Genomic DNA, 24,527 nt, shown 5'->3' on the forward strand with positions numbered 1-24,527 from the left:
CCTGCTTCTCCCTCTTCCTCTGCCTGCTCCCCCTGCTTTTGCTTTGTCAAATAAATAAAATCTTAAAAAATATATATTATTTATTTCTTTGAGGCAGGGGGGCGGGGCAGACCAATAGGGACAAGCGGACTCTGGGCTGAGAGTAGAACCTGCTGCTGGCCTAGATCCCAGGACCCTGAGATCAGGACCTGAGCTGAAATCAAGAGTCAGATGCTTAAGCTACTGAGCCACCCCAGGTGCCCCTGAACCAGATGCTTTAATTCCAGAGTCCATTTAACCCCTTCCCTGCATGGTTTCATGGAGCTGATACCTAGAGACTGGATGGCTGCCTGGGGGTTGGGGAGAATGCAGATGCCTTCCAGCAAATGACACCTGTTCCCTGTGCCCGGCTATGGGAGATGAGGTCACAGGGTTTAGGATGGCTAGTAGCTCTAGGATTCGCCTATCTAGATTGGAATATTCAAACTGAAGTCTCAAAGAAGGCTATTTTATTGTCTGTTATTCTCATCTGTGAAGTTACTACTAAAATTATAATTGCTTTCCATGATAAATTCTGTAAGTTCTGTACTTGTTTGTGCAGAACAGTGTAAAATTATTTTCTTCAGTGAATTTAACTCTCAAGAATTAAGAATTGTAACACACTAACATATTTAAAAAGAGGTATAGCAAGAAAACAGGTATTAAAATGTAGGCATTTCAATCTCTTGGAAAGTTATTTTGGCAAACCTAATGATGCTACCCGTCAAAGCTTGGAAAGCGTGGCGCTGTGTTCACCTTAATCAGAGTTGAAGCCTGGTGAATTCCTCCCACAGCGGTCACTCCAGACATCTACTCAGCCTCTCTTTTCTGTGGCCCCTACCCTCTCAACTAGGTCAGGTCCTCCTCGGGTACCTCCTCTGCCCGCCCACCCTCCGAGTTAACCCCTTCCTTTACGAGCCCCCTCCTGGGAAGCCTGGTGCTCAGGGGCGCCGGGTCCACAGTGGGAAGGTCCGTGCGCACAGGTCTTGCGCTAACATGCTGGCGAGAATTGGATTAGGGTGGCAGAGTAGGAAATTGGGGTATTGTCACATCGAAATGTTAATCTGTGGTCTCGCAAGACTTTCTGGAGCCGCCTTTGCAGAGAATTAGGCCAAGCGATTCTGTTCAAAGTTCGGGTTTGGAGGCGGGGAGGTGCTCTTTCTGAGAAGCAGCTCCTGGGTAGGAGGGCAGCGTCGAAGTAGGAGAGGAGGACGGCGCGCAGTCAGGTTCCAGGCACCGCGGGCACGGGGCCTGGCCAGGACAGGTTAGCGTTTCCATGAAAATCTGCCCCAGCCTGGCGAGGTCAGGAAACGTGGCGTTGCTCTGCCCCCTGGACTTTGAAACAAGGAGCCTCCTCCTGCGGCTGGAGGAGGCGCGTGCTGGGAAGGCCGGTGCCGTCCCTCCTCTCGGCTCGGCCCCTGCCTCGCACCATCCTCCCGGCCGCGCTGCAGCCCCCCGGAGCCGCGTCGAACCGCTGGCACCCCCGCTCTTTGCTGCGCGGGCTTGCTGAGCGGGAGGCGGGCGCGGGCGGCGCGGTTTTGGGGAACTGGAAGCCGGCCCTTCTCGGGGTGACGCGTTAACGGGGTACCCTCGCCGGCAGGTGCTGCTGTGCTCGGGCGGAGGTTGCGGCAACGTAGAAGCTCAGTTTGGCCCGAGTTCTGGGGATGTCGCGGGGCGGAAGCCGCGGGGAGCAGGGCGCCCACAGCTCCGGGGCGGGGGCGGGGTCAGGGCGGCAGTCCGCCCCGCCCCCGCGCAGGCCCCGCCCCGGAGGACCCCGCCCCGCGCTGGCTCCTCCCCTGAAGACCCCTCCCCCGCGCAGACCCGCACAGGCCCTCCGCTAGCAGACCCCTGCCCCGCGTGGTCTCTTCCGGCAAGCCCCGTCTTCCCACGGCCCTTCAATTTGCCCTTCCCCGACTTTGGGCGCGCAGCCGGGGCGGGGCTGTGGGCGGGGCCTGCTGGTTTTTTTTTTTTTCTCCCCCGCCCACCTCCGCCTTTCCGGTGTCTGCGGGAGGGGGTTGGGCGGTGATTGATAACCGCGCAGCTGGGGCGCGGGGCGGGTAGGACGGGGCGCACGGGCTGCACGGGATTGGGGGAGAGCGCGGGGTGGGGGAGGACCCGCGGGGGCGGGGCGGCTGGGCGGGGGACCCTCGAGGGCGGAACGCTCCCGACGCGGCCCTGGCTCCTCGGCCCCCGGGCGCCCCCGCCCCGGCCCGGCCAGCCCCGGCCACCTGCGCCCCGCCCCGGCCGCGCCCGAGCCCGGGAAAGGCGGAGACGCGCCTCTGCTCTGGGAAGGGCGAGTTCCCGTCGCGACGCGCGCTCTGTCTCCGGGACCAGTAATCCCGCCACTCCGGGGATGCGGCTGCGCTGAGAGCCTGCCCGCCGCGGATCCGAGGAGTTCACCGAGTCTCTTTCCCGGTTGTTCGAGAAGGCGGACTTAGAGCTGGGCAGCATGACCAACCCTGCGGCCACGCAGAACAAGGAAATAGACTGTCTGAGCCCAGAAGCTCAGAGACTGGTAAGAGGAAAGCACGTTTTCGAAACTTTCGCTCTGCTTCTGGTTGCCGTTCTAAGGCCCGGGGCAGCGGGCACCTTCCGCCGCAGTCCTCTGCCTGGGGAAGTGCGGGGTGGGCTCCGCGTGGCCGGCACTCCAGAGATGAACGTCCCCACGCGACGATGCGCGGGCGGGAGCGGGCTCTGCTGTCGCGGGCGTTCGCGGCCCCGTGTGCACTGTCCTCCTTGAGCGCTGGAAAACACATTTTCCTGGAGGAAGCCGCCCCTCGCCGGGACCAAAAGAAACTCGGTCGCTCCCCTGTTCCCGTAGTGGCGGCCTTGGACGGGCTCAACCCAGCTGGCGATGGCCGTGGGTCCAGCCCAGCTCTCAGACCTGCGCGTGGTCGAGAGTTTCAGTCGCAGCTGCTGGTCTGGTGTTTTACAAAATACAGCACCTGAGAACTGGTGCCCGAAGCCGGTGCCCTCACCCTGAGGCTGGCACCACCAGTGGCCGGGGTAGTTTGGGGTACTTATCTTGCTCTGGACCTTAGGACCAGTGGGGCTGAGCCCGATTGCTCCAAATACCTCCAGGGTCCCCGGTCACCAAATCCACCTTGGTTAGTCTCCTGGGGTCTCCAGGTCTGGGCAGGATCCTCCATGCATGGGATTTTGCAATTATCCAGCTCAATACCCACCCAAGACTGGGATCATGTATGTAGGGATAGTTGGGCCTTCAAATTACCCATTTTCTGGCAGCTTGTGGTTGACTGCGAATGGAAATATAAAGGCAAAAGGGTGCACTTTGGAAAAGAACCATGAGGTCAGTACTGCAGAGAGACCCTACCTAGATTTTCACTTTACCTGGCTTTTGTGGAAGCCTTGATAGAAGTGTGAGCAGGACACAATCACTCCTTCATCAGGCAGAAATTAATCATCTACTAGGTGTTTGTGGAGGATCCAAGATAAATAAGACCGCCCTGACCTTGGGCAGCTTCCTGATAAAGGCCAGGGAGAGGCATAGAAATAGACTTTGATGAATCCACACTTGAAGGTTGCTTTCCTTGCTGAGTAGTGTCAGGTGGATGTTTTTAAAGTTTGGGTTAGTGTGCTTCTTCTATGGCCTCATTTAAAGTCCCTGCCATGAGCCAGACCTTTGGAGCTGGTTCCTACCCCTTCACCTGGCTGGTGTCTGGGGGCCTGGGAGCCTACGGAGAGATCCTTGTGTCACCATCAGGGAAGGGCCCTCGGAAGAAGGAAGGACGAGAAGCTTGCTGGGAGATGCTGGGGTTCTGCAGAGCCGCCTAGACAAACCATAGATGGCAAGAGCAGGGCACTGTTAGCCCTGGGCAAGAGTTGAGCTCAGAGGGACAAAGCGCTGGGCAGGGAGCCGTTGATGGGGAAAAGAGTAAACATGGAGAATCAGGATGTGGGGACAGGAGGGACAGGCCATCGGAGGAATGAGAAGTAACACGGGCTGTCTGTGGCGCTGGCTGCCAGGTCCCATTAACCCTTACCCGTGGATTGGATCTGGTTGAGATGCACACTTCATAGAGGTGCTGTGGGAATAAGTCACAGGAGAGTGTGGAGTGGGCTTTGATTGAGGTGCTTCACTGTACCCCCAATTCGAGGATCCAGTAAGCTCTGACAACTGAAAATTGTTTTTGTTTTGTTGGTTTTTTTTTTAAGTCTGTGGCAGAACTCATTTGGCCGGGAGGCCTGCCCTGGCTGATGGGAGGCTATTTTCTGTCTTTATCCCCCTCATTGTGAATATTCATACATTTCTCTGCAGCCTGGGAATGTCCTTGGTTGAGGGCTGTTACTCTGGTGATTACAGACTATAGGGCCTATGGAACATATTACCCTTCTAAAATCCAAAAACATTGAATTCTGAAACCTATTTGGCCCCAGGGGTTTCCAGTAAGAAGTTGTGAACCTATTATAGGAGTTTTGTTTTGTATTGTTTTGTTTTTTAGTAAATAGTAGCAAAAAGTATTTTAGAGTGGGGCATGGGAAATAGAAGTAAAACTCAGTCCTTCTTTTATGAGGTTAATGGTCTGGTTAAAAGGAAGTGCTGAGGGGCACCTGAGTGGCTCAGTTAAGCGTCTGCCTTCAGCTCAGGTCATGATATCGGGGTCCTGGGATCGAGCCCCACATCGGGCTTCTTGCTCAGAGGGGAGCCTGCTTCTCCTTCTCCCTCTGCCTGCCACTCCCCATGCTTGTGTTCTCTTTGTCAAATAAATAAATAAAATCTTAAAAAAAATAAAATTATAAAAAAAATAAAAAAATAAATAAAAGGAAGTTCTGAATGGCCAGTTGGGGGGTGCCTTACACAACAGTGAGCTCTGGCCCTGGAGCTCTGTGAGTGTAGAAACCATACATTTCTTTAACTTTTGTAACTTCCTCATGCTTATGACGGGTTGTGTCACCTCTGGTCTCTTTCCACATACTGATTAGCACTAAGCCCTCACAACCACTGGTCCTGTCCTGAGGACAGCCTGTCTGGGCCGAACATGGACAGTCTCCCAAGCCCCATGTCATCATTATAGGTACCTGTGCCAAGGTCCCCAGGTCTTGGTGAGCAGGAGCATTGACCTGTGTTGGGGGGTGCAGTTAGTGCAAAGGTGGTAAACCCGGCCGTCGCTCAGTCTGAGATTTTGAGCCCTGGAAATCTGCCTTGTTTTAGATGGGTCACTTTCCCAAGCAGTTAAGACACAAAAATAGTGAAGTGTAAGGTCTTTTCTTATAGGATTAAGAGTGTTCCCCTAGGGCAGAGATGGAGACTAAATTTCCCTTTTGCTTTAAGAGTTAACTTTCTCTCCAGCCTGAGCTAATACAACATAGCGGAAGCCTCCTTAGCAAATTAAAAAAAACAAAAAACAAAAACCAGCCCTGCAGTCTAAACTGCCACTTAGAGTGAGCACAGGAAATCAAGTTATTTATAGTTGCAGAACTGTTCTCAAGTGAAGTTGATTGGAGTCTTACCTGATTAGAGGTCCTTATCTAAGTTTCTACAGAATTGTGAGGGCAAATGTTGGTGCAACAAGTTTGCTCCTCAAAAGGCAATGTTCAGGAGGAATTTGTTATCCCTGAAAAATCAGGCTATGTGACTCAGCAGAGGCATTGTTTATGACTAGTTGCTCAGTGTTTCCAAGTATCTGTTCATATTTAAAAGTATTAATCTTGGAACCTCAGAGGCCATAAGGTTCAAATCACTAACCTGTTATCGAAGTGAGCCTATTACACCCCCACTACAGGTTGGAACGGGGTAGGGAGCAGAGGAGTTTTTATTACCTACTGCTTTTACTTTGGGCCACCGAATTTTTTTTTTTTTAAATAAACTAATTTTCATGGAATGGATTTACTAAATTTTCATTATTTACTTTCTAGATAAAATTACATTGGCTTCTTTTTCCATGTTGTTAAACAACCATTTTTTACTACACCCATGATGTAATAATTCAGAATTGCCATGCATTTGATTTGATTGATTGAGACCACTACTAAAATCCCCTTCCCCTGGCCAAATTCCAGAATAAATAAACAACAAAACCAACAACAACAGAAATGTGTATTCTGAGACTCATCCATTCATTTGGGCGAGGGCCAGAGTTCAAGTGGTTTTCTCCTTAATACAGTAACTTGACAATTCTAAAGCCATGTAAGTGGTTTTGCCTTGAGTCGAAAAGCACAACTATTTTGTAGTAGAGAAGTAATTCATCTTAAATTACTGTAATGAGGACTTTTAATTATAACCAAAATGTTTCATTCGTATATTTGTGTAACCAAGCTTCTCGAGGCAACCTCATTTCTGATCCTCATGTCTTTTTTATTTTGTGGCAAATGGGTGTGTAATCTTCCAAGGGGAAGAGAAATAGAGTGGCCTTTTGGTGTGGGCTGGGAACCTCCCCTTCCTCCTCTGAAATTCCCCTGTGCCCATTCTCCTGGTGGGTGCCTCAGCTTGCTTGTCTTCTCCCGGTGCCTTTATTTTTATTTATTTATTTTTTTGAAGATTTTCTTTGTCAGAGAGAGAGAGAGAGCATAAGCAGGGGGAGAGGCAGGCTCCCCGCAGAGCAAGGAGCCTGATGTGGGGCTCGATTCCAGGACCCCGGGATCATGACCTGAGCTGAAGACAGACATTTAAGCGACTGAGCCAGCCAGGCGCCCCTCTCCTGGTGCCTTTAAACTCAGTCTGAGCTGAATTCGCCCTGCTGGATCCCTAGCTGCTATAGGGGATGCTGTGTAAGTATTAACAGCAGGCAACATCCCCAGACCCCTGCAGTGTCAGCCCTGCTGAATGTTTTCCGTAGACGGCTTCCCTAACCCTTGCCAGAACCTTGTTTGGTTATCTCCATGTACAGATAAAGGGGAAACTGAGGCTCAGAACGGTCAGGGGACTTTCCCAAGTGCCCCCAGCTAGCAGGCGTTAGAACCAGCTCAGGCCCAGGCCCGCTGACTCCGAGCTGGTGCTGATCCCTGTCACCACTGTATACGGTCCTTCACGGAGGGTCTGGCCAGCAGCTACTGCTGTGAGCTTCTCTCTGCGGCCCCTGGGGTTTCACATCCCCAGTGCGGGGCGGAAGCATTTCTTGTTAGAGGCAGCCTCTTAGGACACATGGCCTTGCCCCCGAATGTACAGTGAGACATCTTCATTTTATCAGACATTTCCTTTCTCTCTGGTAGTTTTTAGACAGAAGAACTTTACTTTTTTTTTTTTTTTTTTTTTGAAGATTTTTTACTGGGCCGCCTGGGTGGCTCAGTTGGTTAAGCGTCTGCCTTCCACTCAGGTCATAATGGGATCGAGCTCTGCATCGGGCTCCCTGCTCAGTGGGGAGTCTGCTTCTCCCTCTCCCTCTGCTCCTCCCCCCACTTGTGCTCTCTCTCTCTCTCTCTCTCTCTCACTCTCTCACTCTCTCAAATAAATAAGCCTTTTTAAAAAAGAAGATTTTTTATTTATTCATTTGAGGGAGAGCAAGCGAGCAAGCGAGAGCCCAAGCAGGGGGGAGGGGCAGAGGGAGAAGCAGACTCCCAGCACAGCAGGGAGCCCTATAGGGGCTCCATCCCAGGACCCCACCCTGGGAAGACAGACGTTTAACTGACTAAGCCACGCAGGCACCCCAGACAAAAGAACTTTCAGTGGACTTTATTTTTCTAAATAAGGAAAAGAAGAGTAAAAATGAAAGAGCCACAGAAATTTCTGTTTTTCTATTTTCACACTGCCCTAACTTTGTAACTGTTATGTGTGTCAGCATCCCCCAGGAGCCTCCTTACTGGGTGTTGTGTGGCTCCACCCCACCCCACCCAGATGGAGAAGCTCACTGAGAATTGAAATGATGGCCTCTGGGGGCGCCTGGGTGGCTCCGTCAGTTAAGTGTCTGCCTTCAGCTCCGGTCATGGTCCCAGGGTCCTGGGATCAAGCCCCGCATCCAGCTCCCTGCTCCGGGGAGCCTGCTTCTCCCTCTCCCACTCCCCCACTCATGCTCTCTCTCACTATCTCTGTCTTTCTCATAGATAAATAAAATCTTTAAAAAAAAAAAAAGAAAGAAAGAAAAAGAAGTGATGCAGCCTCTGTTTCCCTCCTGGCTGGTTCCAGAACTATCGCTCGAATAGAGGGAAGGTTATAAATAGTTGTGCGCTGCCCGATGGAGGAAAGCCCTGGTGCTACCAGAGAGTCCAGCCTTATTCTGAGAAGGAACAATGTCAGTGTTTTGTGACACCTTAAAATGTGGAGTTTGCAGGGAAGACCATCTGTAGAGCAGGTTGAGGTGAAAGGAGTGGAGCCCAGATGCGTTGGCTGGAGGGCACCTGTCACCTGGAGGGCCAGGCTGCTCTCACCTGTCAATCACGCATGGTTATTTGTGGCTGTCTTGCTTTCCTTTGTCTTTCCAGCACATTGAGGCTATTGAAGGAAATATGAACCTTCTCTCAGCTCAGAAAAAAATCTCTCTCCTCTTGTGTTAACAGCAAGCGAGAAATGTATCCCCATGGCGGATACTGTGCAACTGTTTATTCATCCGCATCAGTATGAGTAGTTGCTAAACTGAAGATTGTGTTGGGAAGTTTCACTGGGTAAATGTTACTTTGTAAAGTTTGGGTGAATGTTACTAGTCATTGCTTTCTATAAAGTAACATGAATAATATTGTTCCTGAATCATACCAGTTTGTTATTTTGGTATGTGGGGTGCTTTTAAGAAGTTCATTATTCAGAAGGCAAAGTCAGGAGATCTCTAGTAGCAAAATGGGGAAAGAGAACTGACAGTCTCACTGTAGAAACAGTTCACCCCTGGTGCACAGACATAGCATTTTAGAAGTAAAGGAAGCTCCCAGAGATCACATAGCCTGGTTCCCCCATTCCCTGTGATGAGGGCTAACGTCCAAAAGTGATGCAGTTTCCAAAAAACAGACTGTTAACAATAGAGAACACACTGATGGTCACCAGAGGGGAGGGGGCTGGAGGGGGGGAGTAAGTGATGGGGATGAAGGAGCTCACTTACCATGATGAGCACTGAGTAATGTATGGAGCTGTTGAATCTCTATATTGTATACCTGAAACTAATATAATATGGTACGTTAATTACCGTGGAAATAAGATTAAATGAAATAGGCTGTAAATAAATAAATACTGTATGATTAATACCACCACCACCAACAACAAAAAAGGTGATGTAGTTTGTCAGAGCCCATGTGACTGGTAAACAGTAGAGCAGAACCAGAGGCTGGGTGTTGAGGCCCCTCTCTGGGTGGTCTCCGCATGCAGAGACCCCGAGCCCTCTGGCCCAGCCTGCAGAGAGGCAGTGCTGGATGCTCTGGGCTTTTCTACCAGGTGCCCTGGTCTGGGCTCCTGGAGGCCCGTGGCCCAGGCTTTGCAAGGTAGAGGCCTCTCTGAAGGCTGGTGTTTTATCATAAAATTCTTTGGTAATTTTACAGTCTACTCCAGAACTCAGTAGAGTTGGTTTTGATGGAAACATGGTGTTTTAGATAACTAGTTAAACCTTAGTCTTTTAAAACAAAAAATATTTATTTATTTATTTATTTATTTATTTATTTGAGAGAGAGAGATTGAGAGTGAGCAGAGGGAGGGGCAGAGGGAAAGAATCCCAAGCAGACTCCACCCTCCCCCAACACAGAGCCAGACGCGGGGCTCGATCCCACAACCCTGAGATCATGACCTGAGCCGAAATCAAGAGTTGGACGCTCAGCCGACTGAGCCACCTAGGCGCCCCTAAACTTTAGTCTTTAACTTTCTGTTTTCCAAACCTTCAAGTAAAATGGACAGAGCGTGTCGTGTTTAGTTTGTGCTCATACAGCAGCCCCCAGCCCCGTGCCCTTAACCTGCGGCTGGGCTGTTTGGACCGCGGCCGAGCCGTGGAGAGGCTCAGCTCCCCCGTTCCACTCTGCACTTTTAAAGCTATGGTTCTCAACCCAGTCGGACCCAGTGCCCCCTTTTTATAACAAGTTTTTAACATCCTCGTTGCTAACCTGGAATGGAATTCATACGTGGTAAAATCTGCTGGTACACACAACGTCAAGTCAATGTAATATTTCAGCTGTTGCATTGCAAAGAAATAAAATAAAGGTAAATCTCAGTAACAGAAAGTGGATTTCGATAGAGAAACGCTCCAGCCCCGGTGTGCCAGAAGACCAGGGGAGCAGTCGTGGGTGTGCAAACGTGTGTCCCGAGCCGTAGCCGCAAACACGGATAGATGCAGGTGTGTGGTGCTGAGACTCAGACGCCACGCGTTCTGTTGCTGTTGGTGACTTGACATTCCTAAGTGGTCACTAACTCTTGAGAAAGTTCTGAACGGAGCCAAGTCATCTTCCCTCAATTTTAATGCTGATTGCATTCCTGGAACATCCAGTGTATGTTAAAACTGTGCAAATCGTATTTTGATTTTATGCGTAAGTCGGAATCAGTTTGTAGATCTGAAAATTATAAGGCGGTTTCTTCTCTCCGTCTGAATAGTCAGTGGGAAAGTTCTTCAATGTGCAGGCCTGTCTGAATACAGGATGCTTGGCCTGCTGTGTCCTGCCCCTTAAATGCTATCCATGCCTGCTTCCAGTCATCATGACAGCCTCACAATGCCCCCCACATTTCCAAAAAGCCCTCTAACGAGTTGGCCCTGCCCCCATCAACAAATGCAATCCCAAAGCATCTTCCCCTCCATGGTGATTATACTTACAGGCATGGCCATAAAGCGTACGGCCCCTCACTGCGGGAACGGACAGTAATCGTGTAAGCAAGGGTTTGGGGAAGATGAGCATGTCTTTTGAGACTGGCATGAAGTGCACATGGCGGCCGAGGGCCACGGGGTGGGGGGTGCAGGGTACAGAGGCGGCACCAGTCGCTGTGTGTGAGCTGCCTAGCGAGCACGCTCCCTTCCCTGTTCATGGCCCTGCGGGAGAACACGTCCCTCGTTCCACTCGGTTGCTTTGAAGAGCAACCCATCTTGAGAATCTACCGCACACAAGGGATTAGGGATTTACCCAGAAAACAAGCTGGCTGTTGCCACTTCCTGTAGCGAAGGCTACTCTGGGAAGGGACTCTGTCAGCCTCGTCGTTACTCTGCACAGCCGTCCACTGCAGGTGGGAAATGGGCAGCGCGTTATGAGGCGCTTTCACATGGGCCCGTGTATGCGGGCTTCAGCGATTCCGAGGCTTCCAGCCTGCCCTGGCAGGAGCCGTGAGCCTTTGTCGTCCCGGGGCAGAATCTCACATGGACAGAAGGCTCTGCTTGTTTCCAAACAAAATTGGTTCTTTGTCATAGCTTCAGGCTTCAGCCGCATGAGATTCCTATTACCTTCCCAGGAGCAAACCTTTCCCTGAGAGCTGATGAGCTCTGGTTAGAGTATGCGGCCTGGAGAGAAGTCCGGTTTCTCAGTTCTGCTTGATTCTAAAACCCGAAGGCCAAAATGAATGTGTACAATCAATACCAAAGCTTCCTCCTAATTCTAGAATGCTCTACAGCCAACAGATCGCATGTGACTCATTCCCATGTAACGTCTGAGCAAACAGAACAAAGAGGTGGCAGTCACTGGGGTCCCGGAGGTGTGGCCACGGCCCAGCCCTCTCTCCATGGACCCCAGTGGTGTTCTTAATGGGTGGGGACAGTCTCCTCCCGAACACCTGTTCTAGAACGGCAGCGCGCATGGTCACAGAGCGTTGCCCACCGTGGACGGCACGTCAGCAGTGTGCGTGAGCCTGCACAGGGCTCTGTATCGTAGTCGTGAGAGCTGGCTTCCGGAGCCCTCGTCGTGGTGCCTTTCCAGCCCCCAAGAGATGCAGACAGTCGGGGAGAGAAGCCTCTTAGCCCCCTGGAGGAAGGGACAAAAGCGCATCTCAGTCCCGTTTCTCAAGAATCACCCCCGAGTCGCAGCTCGTAAACCCAGACAGGATCCAGCTCCCACGTAGAGTTCTGGGACCCCTGGGAGCAGCTGCAGAGTTGCAGAGAGAGTGAGAACATTTTCTGTGGCCGCAGGATGCGCGGTCTCGGGATATAGAATTCCACACTCTGCTGGACTCCCAGGAAAGCGTCGAAGCTGAGGACACGTACGCATGGAGCCAGGCTGCCGTGAAGCAGCACGAGGCTCTCCAGGAAGTGACCGAGTCTTCCTCCCACAGCAGCAGATCCTGCTCCAGGACTCCCGTTCCGCCAGTGTTTATCACCTTGCTGCTCTTTGAACATCATCCCATAGGGTCCTCCAGGTAGTTAAACGGGTAGGAGCTATAAGAAGGATATAGACACCCTTAGAGCTCTTTGAGCCCCCAGAATGTCCTCAGGATTGGGGGACAAGGTATCGGGGCTGGTGTGTGGCTGCCCCAGGCTGGGCAGCGACCCGTCCCGCGGGCAGAATCTCCACCAGCCGGCGGGAGTGCAGGTAAGGTTGGCCGGGGCGGCAGGGCATGCAGAGGGCCTTCCTCCTCCTTGTAGTTCTCCTCAGCCTCAGTCCCCCGCCGAGCGGGGCAGTCCCTGAGCTCCAGCCAGCACCCTGGGACGACTGTCACACTGTGGACCGTCCGGGGCTCCGAGCAGGAGTCCTGGCCCGTTCTGGTTGTCCTCCCACTGCCGACTCCTGTGTCCTGCTCGTGTGGAACCCGCTCTGGAACCGGAGTTCATCGAGGCTGTGGGCAGAATGTAGTGACCCCACTAAAGGACTCCCGCTTGCCCCCCAGTTGGTTCATCTCATTCCCCGGCCCGGTCAGGCCTGTGCTGCGGGGACGGGGCTTGTGGGGGAGACATATGTCCCCCCCCCCCCGCCCCCGGCCACCTGTGCACCTCTGCGGCCAACCCCAGGCTGGGGGCCTCGGTGCCTCCGGAGACCCCGCTGGGAGAGCCGGGCTGTGTGAGCCGCTTGTGAGGAGGCCCCGGGGGTCAGGCCTGTGCTGCTGTGTGTGTCTGCAGCAGCTCCCGAAGCACACACGATGCCCCCGCGTCGGAGAGCTGTCCTGTCTGTCTGTCCTCGGTACAATAAATTATAACAAAGGCACTGGGGAGTCAAGGGGTCTGCTTTCTAGAATTATTCTAGGGCACCTGTGGTGATGATGAGTGGAGGCTTCTCTTCCCGACTGTTTCCATTGTCAGCGGGCACCTTGCTTTAAAGCCCAGCGTCTCTGAAGCTCCATTTGTGGGGTTCCAGGCCAGGGCAGGGGGTCCCTGGGGGAAGGGCGTGGCTGGCCCATCAGGGGAGAGGACACTGCATTCTGGCCAGGAGCCTGGCTGGATCAGCTCCTCCCTGGACCCTGGAGGGGCCTGCTGGGGGGTGGGGGCGGCAGGGGGAGTGGCAGGGGGAGCAGCAGGGGGGCTGGGGCAGCGGCAGCCCTGCAGGAGTTTCCAGCAACACCCCCGGCCACCTTCTAGCAGCCCTGAGCATGGTTTTGGTTTTGGGGCTCCTTCCTTTCCTTCCTTTCTCTCTCTTTGTCTCTCTGCCTGCCTCCCCCTTTCTCCCTTCCTTTTAAAATTTTGCTATTTATTATGAAAAATGTCAAACATATCCAAACATAGATGGGATAACAGAAGACAGAGGTCCCCACACTTGAGCAAGTGTTGCCCCCCCACACTAGGAGCATGTTGAAGCCCAGATGGCTGGGCCCCACCCCAGAGGTTCTGATGGGGGGGGGCTGGGGGCGATTCTGCATCTCTAACTCATCCCCAGGTGTGCAGATCCTCTGGGGGGGGGCACACTGTGACAGAAGGGCCCAGCAGTTGTCAGCTTACAGCCCTTTAGACCCCCCACCCCACTCCCCCTAGTTCTCAGAAGGCAAATCTGACGGAGATGATACTATTTCAGTCTTAAATATTTTAGTGTGTTCTCAACAAAAACGCGGTGGGGAGGAGGCTTGGGGCCCAGAGCTGTGCCTTCTCTGGAGCTGGTGAGGGCAGACGCTGAAGGCTTGGCGCCCCTCTCCTGTTGGCTCTTGTAGGAAGGGAAGAGGGCCGCCCAGGACCTGGGAGGAAGGGCCCAGCCAGCTTGCCCTGCTGCCGCCCCAGCAGGTGCCCTGAGGTCGCAGAACGAGCTTGGTCGCAGGTCGCTCAGGGGAGCAGCCAAGGAGCTCCATGGGGGCTGAAGAATGCTGGAGCAGACCACTCGCTGGCAGGGGTGCACCATCTTCTTTTCCAAGCTTGCTTTTCTGAACCCTTGTGCCATTTGTACTTTCTGTCCTAAATTCCACAAACCCATCCCTTTCCTTTTCTCCGTCCCTTCCATCCTTCCAGCTTCGATGGACCGTTGTCATCTCCCTTGAGTTTGGGAGTTTGGGGGTATCGAGGTAGCAGCACACCCCGACTCTGAGACCCACGCAGGCCCTGGAGGCGTGCTGGGGTCAGCAGGCTGGATGCTCGGCACGTCCAGGTTTGGGGCAGCACCGTGCGCGTCACAAGCGTCCGGATGTGGTGCGTGGGGATTCTTCACCAGGGTTCTCTGGCTGCTGAGCACACGGGCTCTCCTCAGGACCTTGGGCTCCCGGCACCCCTCCAGTGCCCTCTGGCTGCCCCACTTTGCTTCATCTCACCTGTTCACGTTCACGGGCTCGCTTCCTGGATTCCATACAGCCTCCCTCAGCCTCTTCTCGTTCCCCACATTTCAGCCAGAACGGTAGTTCTCAGAGGTCGACCCCACTGTGTCCCTTTGTAAAACCCTCCAGTGGCTTCACATTCCTTCAGGATAAGCTTCCAGATACAGGGGCTGAGAGCTAGGGTCTGCACCCCAGGCCCTCAGGCTTCTCCACCTTGTCCCACATCCCCCCCCATCACTATACTCCGCAGCCCTGGCTCTCTCCTCCGGAGACTGGGGACCCACACCGTGGTCTGCAGGTCCTTCCCTGGCCATGTCTGAAGGTGTGGCAAGGTTGGGTGGGCCTGGGCTGGTGATAACCAAGAGTTGCAGTCCCCACCAGCTAAGTACAGAAGTGAAAGTAAGCTTTTGGAAACTCTCCTACAAACTGACATGGCTGTGACCTCAAGAATGTGAGTTTGTATTTCACGAAAGTGGCGGGTGGTGATGGGTTTGTCCGGTACACAGAAGCATTGGCCTGAGGCACAGGGAGGCCAAGAGCCTTTACCTGGCCTGGGGCGATGGGAGGGCAGGGCTGGGCCTTCCACGAAATGCTGCAGGGGAATGAATTCGTGTTTGCTTCTCACTGTGGTGGACCAGAGCTGTTTTGTAGTTTTTGTTCATTTAATGACTTGATCATACAGATTTTTTTCTGGTGACTTTGCAAGGATCATTTGGGTGATCACTGTCTCTTAGGCTCTGGGTCAGGCTCCTTGGTGTTCTTGACAATGTCATTGTTTTAGGGTGAATTGTGTTGTCAAAACTCTCCAGCTTTTCATTCAGGCATCTCAGCCCAGGGCCAGGCTTATGATGCTGGTCTAGTCTTGGGCTCACAGAGTTGGGTGTGCAGAGGTTTTGGACCGGTTTAAATGTTGGTCCCTATGTCTGTTGGTTTTTAATTTGCCAGATTCCCAGAAGTGAGCATGATTGTTACCACTTCCTGTATCACGGGCATCTTGCTTCCTGCCTATGAGTCCCATGTGAATCCTGAAAGAGGAAGGTGTTTCGTAAGGCAGCGATTGCAAGGATTTGAAATTGTACTAAATTAGAAATTTCTCCCCTTTCTGAATTCTAATCTGAGGTCGGTTGACTACAGTCGATGTGTCTTTGAGGCTGGCTGATGGTCCTCGTAAGGAATTTACTCTGTGACTTGGTTCATTCACAGGGTTCCTTTTTATCATCCCGAGCCCGGGTCCCTCAAATTGGGAGCTGGTGGGGTTTAGTCCGTTGGCGCTGTTGTCCTCTCAGCCAGGACAGACTTCCTGGGTTGGACATGAGGACCGCAGGAATGGGCGGGCCATGACGGGAGCCTTTTCCTGAGTGCGGGGAGGCCCACAGGGTAGCTGGGATGTAGTCTGTGTGGTCTGATGGGATGTTATTTTGGAGGCCTGCCCATCTGGTGGGGAGGTTGAGCCCAGGGTCACGGACTGCATGTTCACGTAGGTGGTCTCTTGAGGGCTCTTTGGCCCAATCCCAAGCAGAGCTAGACGAAAGTAGGGTGGGACGGGATGGGTGTATACGTGCTCAGATTCTCCGCAGCTCAGAGACACTAGCCCTGTGAGAGCCGACCCCGCCTCCTTATCTTGTTATCTCTTGCTGTGTAACAAATATCCCAAATATCCAGAAACCTAAAACAGCACACATTTATCATATTAGGCTCTGTGGTCACAGTTCTGGGCACAGCTTACTGGCTCCTCTGCTCAGGGTTGCACAGGCTGTGGTCCTTTCTGGAGCCTGAGGTCCTCTAGAGCTCACAGGGTCATGGGCAGAATTCAGCTCCTTATTGTTGCAAAACCAAGGTCCCGTTTTCCCACTGGCTGTCTACCGGGGTCGCTCGCGGCTCTTACGGCCCACCGGCTGGTCCCTGTCATGTGGCGCCTCACGTGGCCCTCTCACACAGGCCACCCTGCTCTCTCCAGGCCAGCAGGAGAGTCTGTCTGACTTCCAGACCCTCTTTTAAAGGCCTCGCCTGATTAGGTGAGGCCCACCCAGGATAATCTATCTTTTGATTAAGTCAGCTAACGAGGGACCTTAATTATTTTTGCGTTTCTCTTTGCCATGCGACGTAACCCAGTCACAGGAGGGGCATCTCTCCTACTCACAGTGCTGCCCCACTCAAGGGGAGAGGATTATGTGGAGCAAGTGCATCAGGGCAGGAGTCTTGGGGACCGCCTGAGAATAGGGCCTGCCCCACTCCTCTCTGCCTGTGTCCCCTGGCAGCCCTCCCTTCTTCTCTTCCCTTTCCTGTTTCTCACATTCCCGCTCCGCCCCGGCCTTCGCCCTCCTCCATGCCCCCCCCCCCCCCCCCGCCCCCGCCCGTCCCAAGCTGGAGGCTATGGTGGCCCGGTCTGTACTGGCTTAGACACAGCCCCAGAGCCAGCAGGCAGGGAGCCCAGGCCTCCCCGCAGGAAGGCAGGGAGGCAGGCTGCACTCAGGGTGAACCTAGTCCTCTTGCTGGCCCGGCCGTGGGGCCGTAGCATCTCATCATGGCCAGATGTCAAACAAACCTTCCCTTCCTCTCCCCGTGAGCTTTGCTGGATCTTTTTATAGACCCCGAGTGGTCCTTCACACAGTGTAACATGGTTTAGAAAATTGAAAATGGCACCGAGGTATCACTGTTCTGAGGCAGTTGTGATATTTGACCCCCCCCCACCCCGCCCCTGACTTGAGGGACCTGGGCTTGGGTTGATAAAGGAACCACACAAATGAACCAAGTTACAGAAGAAATTCCTTATAAGGCCACACACCAGCCAACCTCTGACAGATCAGCTACGGTCAGTTTTCACCCTAGATTCGAATTTGGACAGAAGATAAATTTGTAAGTCAGTACAAGTATGGCGTGGGGGACATGGACGTCCTTGACCCCAGGCCCCGCCGCCCCGATGTGAGCCTGGTCCTGTGGGAGAAGCTGGACGATGGCACTTGGGCCACCTCCTGCTTGCTGGACCGCTGGCCACACCTCTCACGGCCCTGCTTTAACACCTGAAACCGTATCTACAGAACTGTCGGTGGAAGAATTACAAGTGTATTCATTCCCCCCAAAAAAAACAGTGGAAAGAAGGTGGCATTTGCTTGACTCCGGAAAACCCGAATCCGGGAACACCTACCTGCACCAGGTCCTCACTGAGCCGTGTGCTGTGTCGGCTGAAATAGCGCATAGACGGGATCTGCGAAGCGGGAAGCAGTGTTTGAGTGGCAGGTTGAAGGGCATGGGTCAGCCCTGGTCCAACAGTTTAAGTGGTCTTCGGTACAGTTTGGCTAAATAGCTTTCCAAGTTGATAAAGCGTTGCATGGAGATGGTTTGTTTTGTTTTGTTTTAATGTAATGCTTCTAAGAGCTAGGACTCACTGACCGTCCTGCTCTGGTCTTACTTGTCTCGAGGAAAGACGAGCTTCCTAGCACTGCAGGTGTTTGAGGGGGGAGCTGAGGGCAGCAGGGCGTCCTGAGCGGTGACTAGACAGGAGTTCTGGAAAACAGCGTCGGAGTCTCAGCCCTGTGCCCTGGGACGGGCCTTGGCTTCCTGCTCTGTAAAAGGGAGGGGTTGAGCCAGTGGCCTGTGGTCCTGCCCAGCTCTAATGCTTTGCCCCGTGCAGTAGTCTGTTTTAGCTCTGGAGGAAGGCACACTGCCCAGCCTTGCCACTTAGAGGCTGTGTGACCTTGGTCAAGTTACATACCCTCTCTGTGCCATAGTTCCTGCCTCTATAAACTGGGGATGGTAATAATATCTACCTATTAGGTAGATAGGGCTGTTGCAAGGGGTATATGGCACAATATATATAAAGTCCTTAGAACTGTGCCCACTTAGGGGCGCCTGCGTGGCTCAGTTGGTGAAGCGTCTGCCTTCTGCTCAGGTCATGGTCTCAGGGTCCGGGGATCACCCCATTCGGGCTCCCTGATCAGTGGGGAGTCTGCTTCTCCCTCTCCCTCTGCCCCTTCGCCCCGCTTGTACTCTGTCTTGCTCTCTCTCTCAAATAAATAAATAAAATCTTAAAAAAAAAAACAAACCTGTGCCTGCTTGGCATTTAGTAAGGGCTCCATAAACAGTAGCGGTCCTTATTACTGTCACCACTGCTGCTGTCATTCGTGATGACCTTTAACTCACATGAGTCTGTGATGTGTTAGTGTATATTTATTAAACCCCGAACAAAGTCTCTTACTAACAGCCTCACTGTTCACACGAAACAAGCCACTGGTCTGTCTTCTCATGAAATCTCCCATCTGTTTCAGGCGGAGGCGAGGCTCGCTGCGAAGCGGGCAGCCCGCGCCGAGGCTCGAGAGATCCGAATGAAGGAGCTGGAGCGGCAGCAGAAGGAGGTAACGCTTGAAGTTCTGCGTTGGTTCCTTTCACAGGCATTTTTATTTTAGGTAGAGCGTGCAAGTGCAGAGACACCTGTTGCTGTTGACGCACCTGTCCGCTTGACGTTGCTCATGATCGGAATGCACGGTGCCTGTGACTTTTGTTCAAGGTCAGGCCGGGGAGTGCACATAGCACGGATACCAGGCGTGCCTGTCCCAGTCCTCGACCTGCCAGATCCCGAGACAGCCTCCCGCACGGCCGCTTGCCTGCATACATCCAGCCCAGCCTTCTGGCTGAAAGGAGCCAAGAGGTGTTGGTTCTGAACCTCGAGGTCCAACTGTCCAGCTAGAATATTGAGCCTCTGAGTTAAAATGTGAAAGGACAGAATATTACTTTTTTAAACTCACCAAACTATTTTGTTTAAAAATATTTCCCCTGTGGCTTTTACCTGTTTTAATAAGTTTCATGATGCCTGAAACCTACGTGTGATGCAGAAAACAGAATATACACCATGGGTGGAATAGTTAGGGAAGAAACTGCCCCTCCCCCACCCCCGGGGAAAGTGGACAGGCATGGGCTTACACACCTGTTAACGCTGTTTGCGACTTATTTTCATAATCTTGAGCTCGAGCCGAGGTCATATGGACAGCACGAGGACTCTTGAACTTGTGGTTAGAGCAGTGAGCTTTTCTGTGACCTTGAAGTCGGGGTGGTAGAGGAAGCAAGTCCCCGTCTACCAGACCCGTGTTCTCTGTGGGCCACACCCTGCTGGAACATCCACACCAGACCCCACTTGAGGGCTTTTCTTGTTCAGAACATTTGGATTTATTGAGCTGGAGAGAGGCAGCCAGGTGCTTTTCCTAGGGCTGATTTCACATAGCCAGAATTTCAAAGCTGAGCCAGTGTTTTAAAGCATGTGAGATTTCTGATAAAAACCTACGTTTCCAGTTTCTCTTCAAATCCTTGCAGATCCCAGCACACGCCCTCACATTCCCCGTAGTGGGAGGCCCGGCCATCAGCCTGACGTGCTCATTGCCACTCCCTGCGTGTGGAGGGGCACCACGCCACATGGTGGGCAGGTTCACGCAGGGAATGGGCATGACCAGATTCAAATCTGGGGGAGAAACGTCTTCGATGGGGTTTGAAGAATGGATTGAAGATTGCTAGAAGCTCCAGGCCAGGATGTTAGTTAGGAGAGTCAAACCACAGGCCCGGTAGTGGGAGGGCAGGGGGCCCCCGAGGGAGCCCCCCAGTGATGGGGACACGGGGGGCGTGGTTTCCAAGAGAAGGGCCACACCATGCTCCAGCGGTGCCTGGGAAGCGACTCAAGCAGATGAGCACGCTGCTGCCCAGCAACAATGCTTTAGGTATTACTCATCCTGTGTTTACAACGTGGGTAAAGCCTGAACAAATATTTGAAGGTAATTCACCACGTCCTCCCCCCTTGTTAGAAATACAAACGCAGTCGGAACTAAGCCTAGTTTCTAAGATATTCTGCCTGTAGAATTACTTCTGCTTTGATTTCTTGTACTTTTTCTCTTAATTTATGCAAAGCACGGGTTTGGCATTTTCCCAGTGCCTTCCCCCCCAAGAATCACAGTTGTCATTTTAAAACTGGAAATAGGCACTCTGGAATTTTCACGTGGGTGATTTGGACTCGCCCGTTGCACTGATGACTACCGTGAAGCACCCCTTCCTGTCACCTCACTCAAGGGTGAGGTCTGGCCCCAGTCGGGATGGGGGCCTGATGGATACCCGTCCACCAACTTAGGGGACGCGTCTCACCAGGAGCGATGGTCGAAGATCATTCAGAGACGCATTTTCAGAACATCTCTGGAGAGAAGTATCTGAACGGGAGGTCCATTCAAAAAGTATGGATCTGGTTGCTTGTAGACTTTGTCACGTACCTGTCTGAGACCCTGTCACCATGCTGGAGGAGACCCCCGACACCAGGCAGCTTCTGCAAACTCAGACGCTGGTATTAATAGTAACCAGAGGCCACCCAACGGAAAAGTTCTTTTAGCCTGAACTGGTTTTTAAAAATAGATATTTTTCCTTTTTCAGATGCTTTTTTCAAACTGCCTGGTGTCCGTTTCCCGTTAGAATATTTCTGTTCGTTCAGCAGATACTTGCACACCCACTGTGTGCAGGACGCTGCTGCCCCCCGCCCCACTTTAGAAAGGAGCACGGCAGTGGGGCGGTAAGGTGTCCACGGCCTGGGCCACGAACTCTGCCTCGCAGGCTGCACCACCATCGGGGGCCCACGGCCGCCGCCCTCTCAGGGCTCATTCGGTTTTAATCCGCTCTCCTGGTTCTGCAACAGGCCCCTGGTTGCTTGGTATATTAAGGTCGTAAAAGCCTTGTAGGGAGAACTTCCCAACACGTGTTCCTGCTCTACCAGCTTCTCCCCAGTTGACCGAATCCCAGCAGCACTGGTGTCTCTGGTGGCCTGTCGCTGCGTCTGAGCCTGCAGCTGGAGCCGATGGGCCAGCCCCGGCGAGAGAGGGGACAGTGAGGCCAGGGGGCACTGCCTTGGGCGCTCAGGATGGTGTTAGTAATCTTAATTTTATCATCGTCCTCCAGTGTAAGAGAAACTTACATTCACCAAGAGTACGATGTGAAATTTCTACAAAACCAAGACAGGAATGAATTATGCGGTATGTATATACACATCTGTTTTCCAAATTATGCGTTTAGATTAACTATGGCCTGTCCTTAATGACAGGTGGAGCTGATTTAAATACATGCTTGATAACATAAGTGGCTTATCATTCACAAAGTCCTTTAGCGAAAGTTCTTGATTTAGAAAACGAAAGTGAAGAATTGAGCCACGAAAATGTTTGGGTGGCCTCCTTTAGAAGCAAAGGCCCCCCTGCTCCCTTCGGCTCCCACTGCCCCTCACAGCAGCCTCAGGAGGCCAGGAAGCCCCCACTGGGCACACAGGGCAGGGGAGCCCCTGGCCCCCGCCCCAGGGCATTTGAACCCGGGCCCGTGCGCTGGCAGAGCCCCGCTCCTGGGCAGCACAGCCCGTCCCCGGTGTTTGGTGCTGGCCGAGGAGCTCAGCTTTGCAGAGAAAAGCTGATTAAAACCAGGGATCTGATCAAAAACGCCACAGTTGGCCTCCTCGGTCCTACATATATTAGAATTGTGACATTCTCCATTTTAACCGCGTGTTTCACATCTGTTGTCAAGACGTTGAAGTGGTTCCTGGGAATCAGATGTTGTATCTTGAGTTGAATTCCAAGGAACGTCTCACACGAAAGCAGGTGGTCATTGGGGTCCCGTCAGTGTTCAGCTACACCACAGAGGGCCTTGCAGACGCGGGAGTGGGTTTCCACAATGGGTTTGAGTTCTGAGGGGCCAGCAGGAAAGCTTGGCTTTGCCTGTGAGAAGGTGCCTCCAGTGAACACCAGCTTCTTAATTTTTCTTCCCAATGTGATCTCACCCTGCTCCCTTTGTGATCTCACCCTGCTCCCTGTGTGATCCCACAGACCATTCACTTGTGCTCACCTTGCTCCCTGTGTGATCCCACCCTCCTCCCTGTGTGATCCCACCCTGCTCCCTGTGTGATCTCACCCTCCTCCCTGTGTGATCTCACCCTCCTCCCTGTGTGATCCCACAGACCATTCACCTGTGCTCACCTTGCTCCCTGTGTGATCTCACCCTGCTCCCTGTGTGATCCCACAGACCATTCACCTGTGCTCACCTTGCTCCCTGTGTGATCTCACCCTGCTCCCTGTGTGATCCCACAGACCATTCACCTGTGCTCACCTTGCTCCCTGTGTGATCTCACCCTGCTCCCTGTGTGATCCCACAGACCATTCACCTGTGCTCACCTTGCTCCCTGTGTGATCCCACCCTCCTCTCTCTGTGATCCCACAGACCATTCACCTGTGCTCACCCTCCTCCCTGGGTGATCTCACCCTCCTCCCTGTGTGATCTCACCCTGCTTCCTGTGTGATCTCACCCTTCTCCCTCTGTGATCCCACCCTGCTCCCTGTGTGATCTCACCCTCCTCCCTGTGTGATCCCACAGACCATTCACCTGTGCTCACCTTGCTCCCTGTGTGATCTCACCCTGCTCCCTGTGTGATCCCACAGACCATTCACCTGTGCTCACCTTGCTCCCTGTGTGATCCCACCCTCCTCCCTGTGTGATCCCACAGACCATTCACCTGTGCTCACCCTCCTCCCTGGGTGATCTCACCCTCCTCCTTGTGTGATCCCACAATTTACCTGTGCTCATCCTGCTCCCTGTGTAATCTCACCCTCCTCCCTGGGTGATCTCACCCTCCTCCCTGAGTGATCCCACAGACTGGCAGTGAGTTAGCGAAGGCGCCTCTACAGTTCTTTCTCTGCTGACCTCAGACTCTTATTTGGGGTCAGTCACATATCTGATGACCAGCTCCCGTGGCGTGATTTATTAGTGTGCACAGTGACAATCTGTATGTGTCAGGGAGTCAGCAGAGAAACCAACCCTGGTCCACACAGCCTGTTGGGACGCTGAGTGAAGGAGTGGCATGTGGGATAAGGCAGAACACAAGGACAGCCAGGTCAAGGAAGGGGTGAAGCGTGGAGGGAGCCCCCCCCCACACCCTGCCCCAGTCTGTCCTGCAGTTTATACTGATCTGGTTGGCTCAGCAGCAGCACTGAACCATCCAAATGATTTTACTAGCAGAAATTTAGGGTCTTGGAAATATGAAAGTATAAGCTATTTAAAGTTTATCTGCTGCTTCAAAAAAAAAGGGGGGGGATTTGAAAGATTTAAATTAAAATAGATGTATATTTTATTGCTAGTCGAAGAGAGCTGAGGTGGGGCAGAGGGGAACCGCAGGGTCATCCTAGAGCCCCTGGTCCGGGGCAGCACCACACCTGGGTGCTGTCACTTACAGTCTGTGGGGGACTCTGCCCGAGTTTTACTTACAGGTGAGGAAAGTGGTCAGTTATCCCCACAGCTGAGAAGATGGGCGAGCCAAGATTCACATGTAGGCCTGACAGCTGCAAAGTGTGGTCCTCCTAGTATGCCCTCTACCTCTAACTACAAATATGTAATTAACAAGGAAAACCCAGGGCAGAGTCTATGGGATCCTGGTTGTCTGGGAGCTGGCTGGCACCCACAGCAGAGGGGAAAAGAGAAGATGCACATAATCCCGGTCATTTTACAAGTAGAAGCATACCCCAGGAAACCAGTTTTTTCATTGGTGTGGACTTGGAAGCACAGTATCATAAACACAGAATAGGCAGCTTTGTTAGCAAGAACACAGAAGCTGTAGCTGTTCATCTAGCTCTTTCTTGATGTGAGCCAAGTCCGGAGGGGGGCACTGTACCTGTGTGCGGGCACGTGCACACGTGAGCGTTTGTGTGTACCTCTAGAGGGGGAAGCGAGACAAGCTAGCAGGGTCTAAGGATTTAGGAAGGTGTGCAGACACTTCTCTCAGCCCGCCCTTTGCATATCACATCTCTGGGCCTGGCTTTTATTAGAACTAGCTAACGCAATTTGAGGTTATACAATCTGATAGCCCCGGCCATTGGCATTTTAAGTTGTTGATTAAGTGGAAATGAATATGCTTTGGAAGGCCAGTGTTTAACTAGTAGGGTTGATATTTTGGTATGAAAAAATTGAGAAACACCATCTCTGTTTTCATCTGGTGGCAAGCCATCCACCTCTACACAGGTGT

The 24,527-nt window shown here is 52.7% G+C and overlaps 1 protein-coding gene across 28 annotated transcripts in view; it reads left to right on the top strand.

Annotated features, from left to right (window-relative positions):
- The first annotated feature begins 1,169 nt into the window (after positions 1 to 1,169).
- LRRFIP1 (LRR binding FLII interacting protein 1) overlaps positions 1,170 to 24,527 on the top strand; it is an 82,864-nt gene continuing 59,506 nt past the window's right edge. For 4 of the 28 annotated variants that reach the window (XM_078071512.1, XM_078071509.1, XM_078071515.1 and 1 more), the window contains exons 1-2: positions 2,148 to 2,533; positions 18,781 to 18,867. In XM_078071512.1, the coding sequence (XP_077927638.1) occupies positions 2,468 to 2,533; positions 18,781 to 18,867 (153 nt within the window). In that variant the 5' untranslated portion in view covers positions 2,148 to 2,467. Of the gene's footprint in view, positions 1,283 to 2,127; positions 2,534 to 18,780; positions 18,868 to 24,527 lie in introns of those variants that run through there. The other 24 variants (XM_078071521.1, XM_078071518.1, XM_078071520.1 and 21 more) reach the window with 16 other exon arrangements.

This window comes from Halichoerus grypus, chromosome 4 (assembly GCF_964656455.1).
Source record: "Halichoerus grypus chromosome 4, mHalGry1.hap1.1, whole genome shotgun sequence".
In the NCBI taxonomy this organism is placed as follows: Eukaryota; Metazoa; Chordata; class Mammalia; order Carnivora; family Phocidae; genus Halichoerus; species Halichoerus grypus.